Genomic DNA, 12,517 nt, shown 5'->3' with positions numbered 1-12,517 from the left:
AGGGGAGAATTCTCTGTCACCACCAGAAAGACAACAGCCCCGAAATGTGACGACAATTGACTAGCTCGGCAGAAGACTGGGAGTCTCTGGATTGATAGCTTAGAATATGCTAAAAAGCCAGTGCTTTCCATGGGGCATTGAAGGGCCAACTGGTCCCCGTGACAGTGAATTGGAGCAAGGGAGTCAGAAGACAGTTGTAGAGAGCAAGAGGGACCTTCCAAGGGGCTGATCTGGACTGCCAAGGGCAGGCTCCTGCCACACAATTGTTGCAGCCCTCTAATGGAATGCTGGTGAGGTCCTCCACCCAGGGGAGCAAGTGGGGCTGTGCAAGGGGCTGCCTGACCAGCGAGGACTCCTGCAGGTCTGACCAACCCCTAATCCCTGCTTAGGAAATTGAGGGGTGTCCGAGCCCCGTCTGCACTCTCCCTCAGGAAGATGAGGACTCTGAACACCTCTACCATGGACGGCCCCGGGATGGTGGTGGAGAGGGACTTCTCCTTCCGCATCCTTACAGCCTGTTTTCTGTCACTGCTCATCCTGTCCACACTCCTGGGGAACACGCTGGTCTGTGCTGCTGTCATCAGGTTCCGACACCTGCGGTCCAAGGTGACCAACTTCTTCGTTATCTCCTTGGCCGTGTCGGATCTCTTGGTGGCTGTCTTGGTCATGCCCTGGAAAGCGGTGGCTGAGATCGCTGGCTTCTGGCCCTTTGGGTCCTTCTGTAACATCTGGGTGGCCTTTGACATCATGTGCTCCACTGCGTCCATCCTCAACCTCTGTGTGATCAGCGTGGACAGGTATTGGGCCATCTCTAGCCCCTTCCGGTATGAGAGGAAGATGACCCCCAAGGCAGCCTTCATTCTGATCAGCGTGGCATGGACTTTGTCTGTTCTCATCTCCTTCATTCCAGTGCAGCTCAGCTGGCACAAGGCGAAACCCACAAGCCCCTCTGATGGGAATGCCACTTCCCTGGGTAAGACCACCAACAACTGTGACTCCAGCTTGAGCAGGACATATGCTATTTCATCCTCCCTAATAAGCTTTTACATCCCTGTGGCCATCATGATTGTCACCTACACCAGGATCTACAGGATCGCCCAGAAGCAAATACGGCGCATCTCGGCCTTGGAGAGGGCAGCAGTCCATGCCAAGAACTGCCAGACCACTACAGGTAACGGAAACCCCGTGGAGTGTTCTCAGCCGGAAAGCTCCTTTAAGATGTCCTTCAAAAGAGAGACTAAAGTTCTGAAGACTCTGTCTGTGATCATGGGGGTGTTTGTGTGCTGCTGGCTCCCTTTCTTCATCTTGAACTGCATGGTGCCCTTCTGTGGGTCTGGGGAGACCAAGCCCTTCTGCATCGATTCCATCACCTTTGACGTGTTTGTGTGGTTTGGGTGGGCTAATTCCTCCTTGAACCCCATCATTTATGCCTTTAATGCTGATTTTCGGAAGGCATTTTCCACCCTCTTAGGATGCTACAGACTTTGCCCGGCGACGACTAATGCCATAGAGACGGTTAGCATCAATAACAATGGGGCTGTGGTGTTTTCCAGCCATCACGAGCCTCGAGGTTCCATCTCCAAGGACTGCAATCTGGTGTATCTGATCCCACATGCCGTGGGCTCCTCTGAGGACCTGAAGAAGGCGGAGGCGGGTGGACTAGCCGAGCCCTTGGAGAAGCTGTCCCCAGCCCTATCTGTCATTTTGGACTATGACACTGATGTCTCTCTAGAGAAGATCCAGCCCATCACACAAAACGGGCAGCACCCGACCTGAACTCCAAGATGAATCCTAGCAGACATGCTCATGCAGAAGCTAGAGGAGACTTCTCTGGGGCTTGCTGTGAAGAAACTAAGGTGTGGTGAGACTCAGATGTCAGGCGGGCCCTCCTCTGCTGCTTCCCCTCAACACACAACTAACTACATTTTAATCTACATTCCAGTGTGTTTTCTGTGTTGTTCATAGCGAATCAAGAGGGACACAAGTGAAGCGAATGTTCATAAGGGACGTGTCTTTGGCTCCAAAGATATTTTTAGAAACTGAGCCTTATCTTAGGACTTAAGAAATAGGGCAAAGAATCAACAATGAACAGCTTCACTTAAATATTAAATCTTTCCCGGAAGGAAGTGAGAAGGGTTGAGTTTGCTGTGTACAAACAGGTGCTAACACTGGTCCAAGCAAAGTTTTCAGATTGTAAAGGTAGGTGCATGCCTTCATAAATTATTCCTAAAAAATAATTGAGCCTTACAGTAGGAATGGGATTTTTTTTTCCAGAGTTGATGCTTTGTTGATATTGGTTTATTTATTTATTGTATTATATGGCTATTTTTAATTTATTATAATAAATCTATATTTATCATATTTAATAGGGTAAATGAATGAGTTATCTGAAATCTTACAATAGCATTTTTGTCCATTTAACTAGCACTTTATAAGCCGATGAAACAAACACATAGGCTCTCTGAGAGTCTAAATGCTCATGTATAACTTCCAGAAACACAGCAAAGTCTAATAGAAAAAAAAAAAAGAAGTTGTGATGATTCCTTAAAATTCATGGGAACAAATAAATACGAGGTGAGAATTGACAAATGCTGTGATTGCTTTTTTTTTCTCCTAAAAAGATTTTGAAAGATTTTAAAAAGCATAGCTACTCTTGTGTTCAAAATTTCTTAAGTGACAAAGACTTTCCCAGGAGAATGATTTGCAGTTCTGTAAATATTTGAAATAAAAGTTAGCTTAAGAAGAATCCAACTTGAAATATATGATCTTAGGTGGTAACAAAAAGTATATGCCACTTTGTATTTATGTAAGATAATTGGCCCTCTTTGTCTTTTCTCATTTCCTGTGTCAGATAGCTTTTCTGAGCCAAATAAATGACTGTCCTGGTTAGAGATGTGTAATGAAGACAGTGAGTTTCCTTAACTCGTGTGTCACAACAATCTCACCCATGGACAAAGGTCAAATCCTGCATCTCCATCTTACCAGCCAAGCTACTCAGTGGGGTTACTTTTTGTAGTGCTTTAATCTGAACTTAGAGTTGATTTTTTAAAAAAGTCTAAATGTTAATGGTACACTAACTAACAGATAGTGCCTCATTATCATCCTTGAGCAAGACACTTCTGTTGGTAGAGAAGACAGGAGACCCCCTTCTCTTTGCGTATGTTAAGCACACCAAAGCCATCAGCATCTCTTTTGACAAATGTTAGCCCTCTCTCTGTGCTTTGGCATCAAGTTCCTGTGTCATCACCGGAACTGTAAAAAGTATCCTAAGGCTCCATTGCCAGATACTAATTCATGTGGGGCATTTCAAGAGAATTTTTTGGAAATGTTTACAAAGTATTCTTGTTGATAAGCAATTGACTTAACATTTAGATGAAATGGGTAATAAGAAAGATATCTACTAAAAACTATCTCCTGCATCAGGTCTGTGTTATTTATGCATTGTGAATGTTTTCTTAATTTTATTGCCTGTATGCTTTCTTACATATAATAAAATTATTTTGTGAACTCAAATCAACCCTGAATGAGTTGTGTTGCATTTGTTAAACGTGTTTTAAAAACTAGGATAGTTCAGATCTACACGTAAGAAAACATGGGCATTTTCAAGGATACGTTACTTTTCTTTTTTCCTTTTTAGTGGCAATCTCTCCCATTACGTATGCCATGTGTTGCCTTTGAATATTTAAATAGGAAGTTGATTTGGGCTATATACTCTTATTTTCCTTGTGTCTCAAAAAAAAAATTTTTTTTTTTCCAAAAGAAATCCTTCTTTGTTCGAGGAATTACTCTACTCTTCATTTCACAGATTTGAAAGATTTCTAAAATCTCTGTTTTTACTTTGTAAGAGCCCAGAGGTTTTAAATAACCTAAAAATTACAGAAACTAAAGTGGCTGGCTATGCGTGATTGTGGACCCTTAGCTTAGTGGCAACCACTGTATGTGTAGTGTTTAAGAGTAAAACCTAACAAGAATTGCTTTTTGGAAAAAATATACAGGTTGTGATGCTGGGCTTAGCAAAAAGTCTTACAGGGCACTTCCATCGATCCTGCTAAACCTGCTTAGTTCATGTGCTAACCGCCCCCCCTTTTTTTTTTCATCCCAAAGAAGGAGAATGACTGAACAGCAGGTGATGTAGAAATTAAGGGTTAAGTTTATAATTTGGAACATCACACAACAGATGGTGTCTTTTTAAATTCCATATTTGCCTTCCCCAGGCTTTGGCAGATAATGAACATATCTAGAATGAACACGCATAAAGCATGATGCCTTTTCTTTGTGCTTCCTGACTTTCTGCACATCTTGATTCTTTGCAGTTTAATTTTGCTCTGTAATTAGTGGTCCAGCAACATCAGCTAAGATGGTCAGGGTTGTCACTGTCCAACCAGTGAAACAGGGGACAAAAGCCTTCACCATGTGTTTCACTGGCAGAGTGAAAAATAAAGACACATGTAGAAATTATATTAAATAAATGTAAAATTCAGGACACTGTGGATGAGACTGTATTTTGGGTTTCTGGCATGTTGGATGGATAAAGGGTGTCTTATGAAATGTTGATGTGACTGACAGCATCTTTCAGAGAATTTAATTTACCACCATAAAAACAAAATTAAAGTATGACATTTCATTTCCTTTAACTATCGTGATGAGCCTTCGTCATGCTAAATATATGTAAGACACTTTAGCAAGACAGAGACCATTTAAAAGAGGTGTTCTTTTTCCCTTTCAAGCTAAGAAGATGCTTTTCCTGGTCAAATAAATATAGAGCTCTTACTGGTGATAGAATAACAAGAAGTCTTAAGGAAGGGACACTGAGCCCTGGGCTCCAATTGGTAGTTTTGGAGTTTATGTAGGGAAGTCGTTGCTTTTTCTTGGGATCTAAGCAAGTCATGGTCTGTGAGCCTCAGTTGTCTTGATCCATTAAATGGGAAGAACAAAACCTCTGCATTAACTTCTTCAGTGGAGGGCGTCACTCCAAGTAGCAAATTGGTATGTAGTCTAATCTCAGGGACTTTCTGAACTCTATACTCTCCGGGGTCTCCATCATGATTTCCCCCCAGGCTTGCACCAGTGGCATTTCAGCCTGATCCTTCCACCCCCTAGAAGCCAGTCCACATGTGGGGGCCTGGAACACAGAAAGCCCAGGATTTGTTTCAGATGGATATGGGTCTGCTGTGTGAGAGTTAAACAAATGTCTGGACCTCTCTGAGCCTGTTTGTCCATTTGTGAAATGGAGATAAACATGCAGTTTCTTGTGAGGGTTGAAATGAAGCTAATGTTTATAAGGGTCCTGAGCCCTGAGATCTTGCGCTCACCGATTCTTTGCAGGATCTCTACTTGGAAGGGGTTGATGGCAATATTTACTGCATTACTAATAATGGAGCTGCTGTGCATTTGAATTCTTCCATGTTTGCTTGAAGCAAATGGCAATGACTTTTAGAGTGCATGTGGTTTGGAATTCTCCCAGACACCATTCTCTTTTGCTGTGGTTATCTGGTATTCCAGAAGCAAGTAGATTTTTATATCTGCATGGCTAAGACAGTTGCCTTAATTTTTTTCCACTAGGTATCGACTAAATATGTCTGTCTACGATGTTTTAGTCTATGAAATCTACTTACCTTGCAGAATTTGTTTCAGGAATGATGAATTGATGGCAGGCTAGCTCTGGGCTGTTAAAACTGGGACCTGCTGCTCTGCACAATATGCTTACCATGGTCATTTGAAGGAACCAACCCAGTGGATCATGAGATTGTAGCATTATATAGATTAGATGCACCTCTGTGGATTTCTTTGAGATTTCCTGGACAGAAACATGACATAATCAACCCGTTTATTTTTATGGAGGATTGAGGGGATGGGAAGCATTACAGCACAGAGAACCCCTCTAAGATCTTGTTACCAGGCCAATCTAGTCATGTTGCCTTCTGTCATGTTAAGTAACTACCATGTGATGTACCAAATTAAAAAAAGCAGCATTTGGACTTGAGTATGTTACATCATTCAAGATTTGGGAGTTGTAATTTAAATAGTATTAGAAGCTCAAAGAATAATCTGTGGTTTAGAAGGGTTTAACTTTTTAATCACTATGAGAAAATGGACAAAACCAGTTAAAATTTTTCTCATGCTCATAGAATATATATTCTACCAGCTCTCAAAATGGGTAAATATTTTCAGTCATTGAAGAGGATCTGCCCTGAGCTATGTCCATAGAAATGAGCCCACCTAGCAGAAATGCCAGCAAAGTGGCAGGTGGTAGTGAGGCCTAGAAGAGCTGAATTGTAGGGCAGAGTTTTTAATTTCATTAAATAATTTTTTAAAAGATAAGTAGTTTGGATAAACTACCTTATAACCCTTGAAAATAAGTTTTTTCATCTCTACAATAAGTGGGTGAGAAGAGATGATTTCTAAGATTTTTTTTTTTTTTTTGGCTTGACAATACTAGGTGTGAGATCCATTACTGGTAAAAATATGAGTCTGATAGATTTTCCAAGTCTGTTCTCTTTGCTGCTAGAAAGCTAACAAAGTGATATTTCCAAAATGCAAATATTAGGTTATGCCCTTGCTTAGCATTCTTCAATGACTCACAATTACTTTCAGGAAAAACAAACAAACAAACAAACTCATGTAAGACCCTTCGTGAGCAGACCCCTGGTGGTCTACGCAGGCATATCTATGGCCACTACCCCACTAGCACTCTCTCTACAGAGGTTCTGAACTTCATACAGCTTGTGGAGTGTACGAGGTCCTTTCTTGTCTTTATGCTTTGCGCGTGCTGTCCTCTCTGCCTGGAACACCCTTCCCTGCTGCCTTTGTTTGCTTGTTCCTACTGATCTTTTAAGATTCAGTAGGGCATAATTGCAGAAGGCCTTCCTTGGCAATTTCTTCTTGCTTCTACTACTTCTCTTATTTCTTTCGAAGGGTTTACCGTGCTGGAATGAAATAATCTCCTTACCTCCTTATCTCTTTCCCTAGATTATGAGTCTCTTGAGAGCGAGAGACTGCCTTACTTTGTTTCCCTTTCTCTATATATTCCTAAGCATCCAACACACGGCTTGGCTTATAGGAATTGCTTGTTAGAACTTTGTTGAATAAATGAAAGAACAAGCAAGTCAAAACAGGGAAGACTGGAGCAACAGTTTTAGTGGAATTTATTTCTGGAGTGCTTGGTGTATGTGTGCAGGTCTGCTAAGCACTCTCTAACATCTTTGGGTAGAATCCCCATGTGGTCTCAGAGGTCTGCAGTTCCCTGGGGTCTGAATGGTTGTATAGAGGTCATTGCATACACACAAACACTGCCCCCCCATTCTTATGTGTGTTTATGTATATAATTGATGCCATTTACCATCAGTAAACTTTGTGAGTACTTTTTGTGATTCAGGCCATGTGCCCAATGCTGGAGATGAATCAGACACTATCCCAGTGTTCGAGGAGCTTAAAGTAGAAACAAGTATGCAAATAAACCATCATCAAAGAGTGTTTTAAAAGTAAAATATAAGAAGGAGGAAAATGTTTTCTTCCAGGTGAGGCCAATAGCACCGTTCTATTGAGCCCCACCTGGCATCAGGCCATGCGCCATTCATTTATTATCTTATTCCATTCTCACACCCATCCTATGAGGTGGGCACCATCATCAACATCCCCAACTTACATATCAAAATAATGAAGATTTAGAAAGGGCATGTAATGTGTCCCAGATCACACAGCTGGTAAATGATGGGGGAGGTTTAAATCTAGGGCTGTCTGACTTTAAAGCTTATTCTTTTGATCTGGAACCGGTTCTGTTTACCAGGAACTAGCCCTAACCAAGCAAGTAACTTGTTAAGGGTTTTCCACATCACCTCAAATACGGGTGGATTAAAAAATACTTTTTATTATTCACATTTTCAGTCACGTACAAAAAATAGAGAGGATTGTATGATAAACCCCTGAGCACCCATCCTGTTACCCAGATTGAAACATTCACAAGACTATATTGGTGATCTTTAAGGAATAACAGGGACTCCATGTCTTTGGATAGAGCACAAGGTGGAAGTCAAGAGGACATTGCAATTTCAAAAACGTCACCTTGTGGAGTTCAAAGATAACAGAATGGGGAGATGGTTTATTCAAATGTCAAAACACTCCCTGTTCAGTGATCAGTTTGATCAGGGCACCCTTACTCAGTTTAATTCAGCTAACATTTATCTGTACCTGCCTGGTCCTCAGCGCTGCTTTGAGAGGGGGAGTGAGGAGGGAAGGATGAGAGAACAGGGTGGGGAGGGGGAAGGTGCTTAGTGAGGGAGACAGTGCTGCTGGAGGGGCATGGGGATGGGGTAGGGTTGGGAAGGACATGGCATTGGATGTGGGCTTGAGGGATGGACAGGACAGGACTCAACCGGCAGGGAGTGAGAACAGTTGAAGTTGGAACTCCAGTACCTGCAAACGTGGGGCTGAGGAATGGGCACTGGGTGGGTTTTCTGGATACAGGACTTGGAGCAGAGATGAACTGAAACGCACTAGAAGGTTTGATCCAAGTGAGGTCCCACAGGCTGTCAAAGTAACTGCTTTGGGGTGGTCTCCATGCTCTGCAGGGGCGAATTCAGTGCATCTGGATGACTAACCAGATGGTCAGGTGATAATGGCTCACCCCTCCCTTCCTCACACCCTCCCTGCAGCCTTGCTCACATCTTATCTGCTGTCAAATAGACTCTGCTGACACCCTTTTCCTCTCTTTCCAACTGGGACTCCCTTCCTCCTGTCTTCTGTTTGAGCCTCATCTCAGGTGTCAACTTCACTGGAGCCCTTCTCTGGCCCTTCTTCCCCCGGGCTCGTGGCCCACTGCAGGGCATGCATCCTGTTGTGTGCTGTTTGTGTCCCCTGTTTCTCGGGGGAGCTCCCAGAGGCACAGAATGTGTCCTTTTCAACAATCTCTTCCCAGTGCCCAGCATAGCCTGGCACACAGGAGTACCCAAGGTAATATAATTTTTAAATGAATGGGTGAATTAATCACTTTATGAAAATGAATAACTGCTTATACACATACCTTAATTTTCACCATGGGGTTGACTCTGCTGAGCTTATAAGGGCTGATCTCTGCTAAGTTAGGTTTCTCCAATACTGATACAATCGCAGAAAAATAATTGGAATAGGATTTAAATGGCAAACTAGGGCTCTCTCTCCTATCGCTGTGCATGGATAGTGAGTGATCAACCCTTTCACACGGGAGGGAGAGGAAATGTCAACCAAATGCCAGCAGTGTGTTCTGAGATTAGCTGCATGCATGCTGTTTTGAGGCTGAGTTTTTAGGTCAGAAGTATTTAGCATTATAAACATGTTGACTAATTTAGATAATGTCCAGCCCCATTGGTAAGATGCTGCTTTAACACACACTGCTGTTTACTGTTAAACTGGGAGGAAGGAAGGAGCTCCGTGATAATTCTGCCCAAACTGCTGTGGGTTTCTCCTGGCTTGATGGTGGGGTCCCTATAAAACCACATGTTCCTGACTGTTACAGGGGAGGATTAAAGAGGATCCACTCTGAGAGGGGGACCAGAGGCAAGAAGGTGACAGTTAGTTTAAATAGCCTGGTTGTAATACTTTCAAGGCAAAAGTAAATTTTAATGCCATTTTTAGAAAACATCCATTGCACCCATATTGAAATTAAAACTTATTTGCTTCTCACAAGACTGTGCAATTTAGAATGTCACCCTTTTCTTTTGCTTTTAATTTGCCTTTATTTGGTACCCAGTTCTATGTATAGAAGTTTGTATTTGAGTGTTTTTAAAAATTTATTTTATTGAAGTATAGTTCATTTACAATGTTATATTAATTTCTGCTGTACACCAAAGTGATTCAGTTATACATATATATATATATATTTTTTTTCATATTATTTTCCATTATGGTTTATCACAGGGTATTGAATATAGTTCCCTGTGCTATACAGTAGGAAATTGTTGTTTATCCGTCCTATATATAATAGTTTGGATCTGCTAATCCCAAACTCCCAATCCATCCCTCTCCCACCCTCTCTTTTCCTTGGCAATCACAAGTTTGTAGAATGTCACACTTGGATGTGGCTCTGTCAGAGGACAGAAGCAGAACCTCTGGGTTAAGGATGGGAACTAGCCACTCTCCTGCCCGCTCACAGGAATGTAACTGACATTGTGCACACAGTTCGACCCAGCAACTCCACTTCCAGGAATCTGGCTTATGTACATCCTTACCTGTATGCTCAGAGATGCCTGTGTAAAGCCTGCAGGCTTGCTTTAAAAGCCCTCTAAGTGAAATGAATAACTAAAATGTAGGATGTCCATGGTATGTGGTAGTTAAAAAGAAAGGCGTATCAATATGCACTATTATGGAAAGATATTCATGAAACAAAAAAGCAAGTTAAAAAACATTATGGACGGTATGATCTCTTTTATTTAAAACAGTGTAAGAAGTATATATTTCTTACGTCTATACATAGAAAAAGGTGTAGGAAAATGCCCACCTACCTGAAAACAGTGATATCTCTGGGGAGAGCAAAGGGGGGCGGCTTTCACTTTTTCCTTTTTACGTTTCTCGGTTTTTACAAGAAGCTTGTGTTTATATATATCACGTGTGTAGTTAAAATATTTTTTTTAGAAGCATGCTGAACCAGGGGTGAGGAAAGTAGAATTCTAGTTGTGGTTGCTGGGTGCGTCCTTGGAAGAAGGAGCGGTAATTGAGCACCTTCTGTGCTCACGTGCTCTTGATGGTCAGAGCCAGAGCCTGATCTGGCTGAGGCTGGGGGAGGTCCAGCACTGGCTCAGCAGGTCAGTGGGAACAGGAACTTCTGGTCTACCTGCTCCAAAGCCCCTCCCTTTCCCCCAGGACAAGACCTTCCTCCACCCCATGGTGGGGGGGGGGGGTCTTAGTTTCCCACACAAAAGGTCCTTCCACAGAGCCCATATTTGGAATAATTTTGTTGATCAAAAGCAACTCATTTAGAGAATCATAGTCTGTGTGGCCTTTTGATAGGTTCAAGCATTTTCTCTGTTCAGCTTTTGAGAAATGACAGAAAGCACTCATGCTGGGGTCCTTGGGGACCTCAGGTTGGGGGTCACTAGCGAGAGGCCCTCTGAAGTCCTCTTTTCAAGAACCAACTCATCTCAGGGGTCTGGGCTATTTTACAACCTTTACGGACCCTAAAGGGTCTTATTTGTGGTATCCCAGTGCACATCACCTCAAACATATTAAAATGCTTCTTAAATATAATTTTATTGCTGCAAAAAAGAAGAAATTTTAAGTGCCTTGAAATTATTTTGATTTCAATTTTGCAGTTGGTCATATTTTGGAACCAATGCATTTTCCCCCTCTGGTCTCAAACATTTCGGGCTGCTTTTGAAAAGCTCAGAGCCTTAGGGACCTCTAGTCCCTCTGCCCTGAATGAGCTACAGCCAGAATTCTCTCCAAGTTTTTTTTTTTTTAACATCTTTATTGGAGTGTAATTGCTTTACTATGGTGTGTTAGTTTCTGCTTTATAACAAAGTGAATCAGTTATACATATACATATGTCCCCATATCTCTTCCCTCTTGCGTCTCCCTCCCCCCCACCCTCCCTATCCCAGCACTCTAGGTGTTCACAAAGCACCGAGCTGATCTCCCTGTGCTATGCGGCTGCTTCCCACTAGCTATCTATTTTCCATTTGGTAGTGTATATATGTCCATGCCACTCTCTCACTTTGTGGAGAGCAGAAATGCCGTGTGCTTTTAGGCACAGCAAGAGAGGAGGCCACGGCCGTTTTCCCTGTTGAAATCTCTCTTGTTCTCTAGCTGGGTTATTACTGCTCAAATGTTTAAGGGCCTTGTCTACACAGTGATACAAACCACTTTGGATTACTTTGAAACTGAAAAACACCCTAGCATTTGTTCTTAGGTTTAACCTTTTGGGAGGTTTTCAAATTCTATTTTTCTCATCATTGACATAGATATTAAATGTTTTAGTGATATTTTTATGTTAAATGCTCCCACACGCTCATTTTAGATGGTAAATTCAAAGTGTGAGGATAAAAGCAATGAGGGCTGGATTGAAGGAAAAGACAGGCTTCCTTATTTGATCTTTTATTCTAAAAGAAGGAAGAAATTTAAGTGTGAAGGCTCGGATTCTGTAACCTGTAAGAGACTTGAACAACGAGTCACAGGTAGAGGAGATACTGAGGCCAGATACTGGTCAGGGAGAGTGGCTAATCGTTACATGCAGACTGAAGTTGTTAAACTGGGACACTAAGTTATTTCAAACATAACTTTGTATAGGAAAGGATCTTTGGGGATCTGGTCAGAGAATCAGTTCGCATTAATGGCTGATTGCTTTGGGGGTGGCGGGGGGGAGGTTACATGCCACATGACCTCTGTCCAGACTCCCTCTGGCTTCACAGTAAGGAGCAGGGAGGAGTAGGTAGTAAGCGTTATTTCTCTTGGTTTTCACCCGGACAGTTATTAAATTACAGATGTGTATTTGACAGAGATTCCAAATTCAATAGAGAGAGGGGTGGAGGGAGGGGGGATAGAGCAGGAG

The 12,517-nt window shown here is 42.3% G+C and overlaps 1 protein-coding gene across 1 annotated transcript; it reads left to right on the top strand.

The window, feature by feature from the left end:
- Positions 1-435: 435 nt before the first annotated feature.
- DRD1 (dopamine receptor D1) lies at positions 436-1,776 on the top strand. The gene has a single exon (XM_007190324.2). It carries the CDS (start codon positions 436-438, stop codon positions 1,774-1,776), a length of 1,341 nt encoding a protein of 446 aa, XP_007190386.1.
- Positions 1,777-12,517: the final 10,741 nt, after the last annotated feature.

This window comes from Balaenoptera acutorostrata, chromosome 2 (assembly GCF_949987535.1).
Source record: "Balaenoptera acutorostrata chromosome 2, mBalAcu1.1, whole genome shotgun sequence".
Classification (NCBI taxonomy): domain Eukaryota; kingdom Metazoa; phylum Chordata; class Mammalia; order Artiodactyla; family Balaenopteridae; genus Balaenoptera; species Balaenoptera acutorostrata.
The sequence above is the reverse complement of the archived record's forward strand: the minus strand, read 5'-3'. Positions and strand labels throughout refer to the sequence as shown.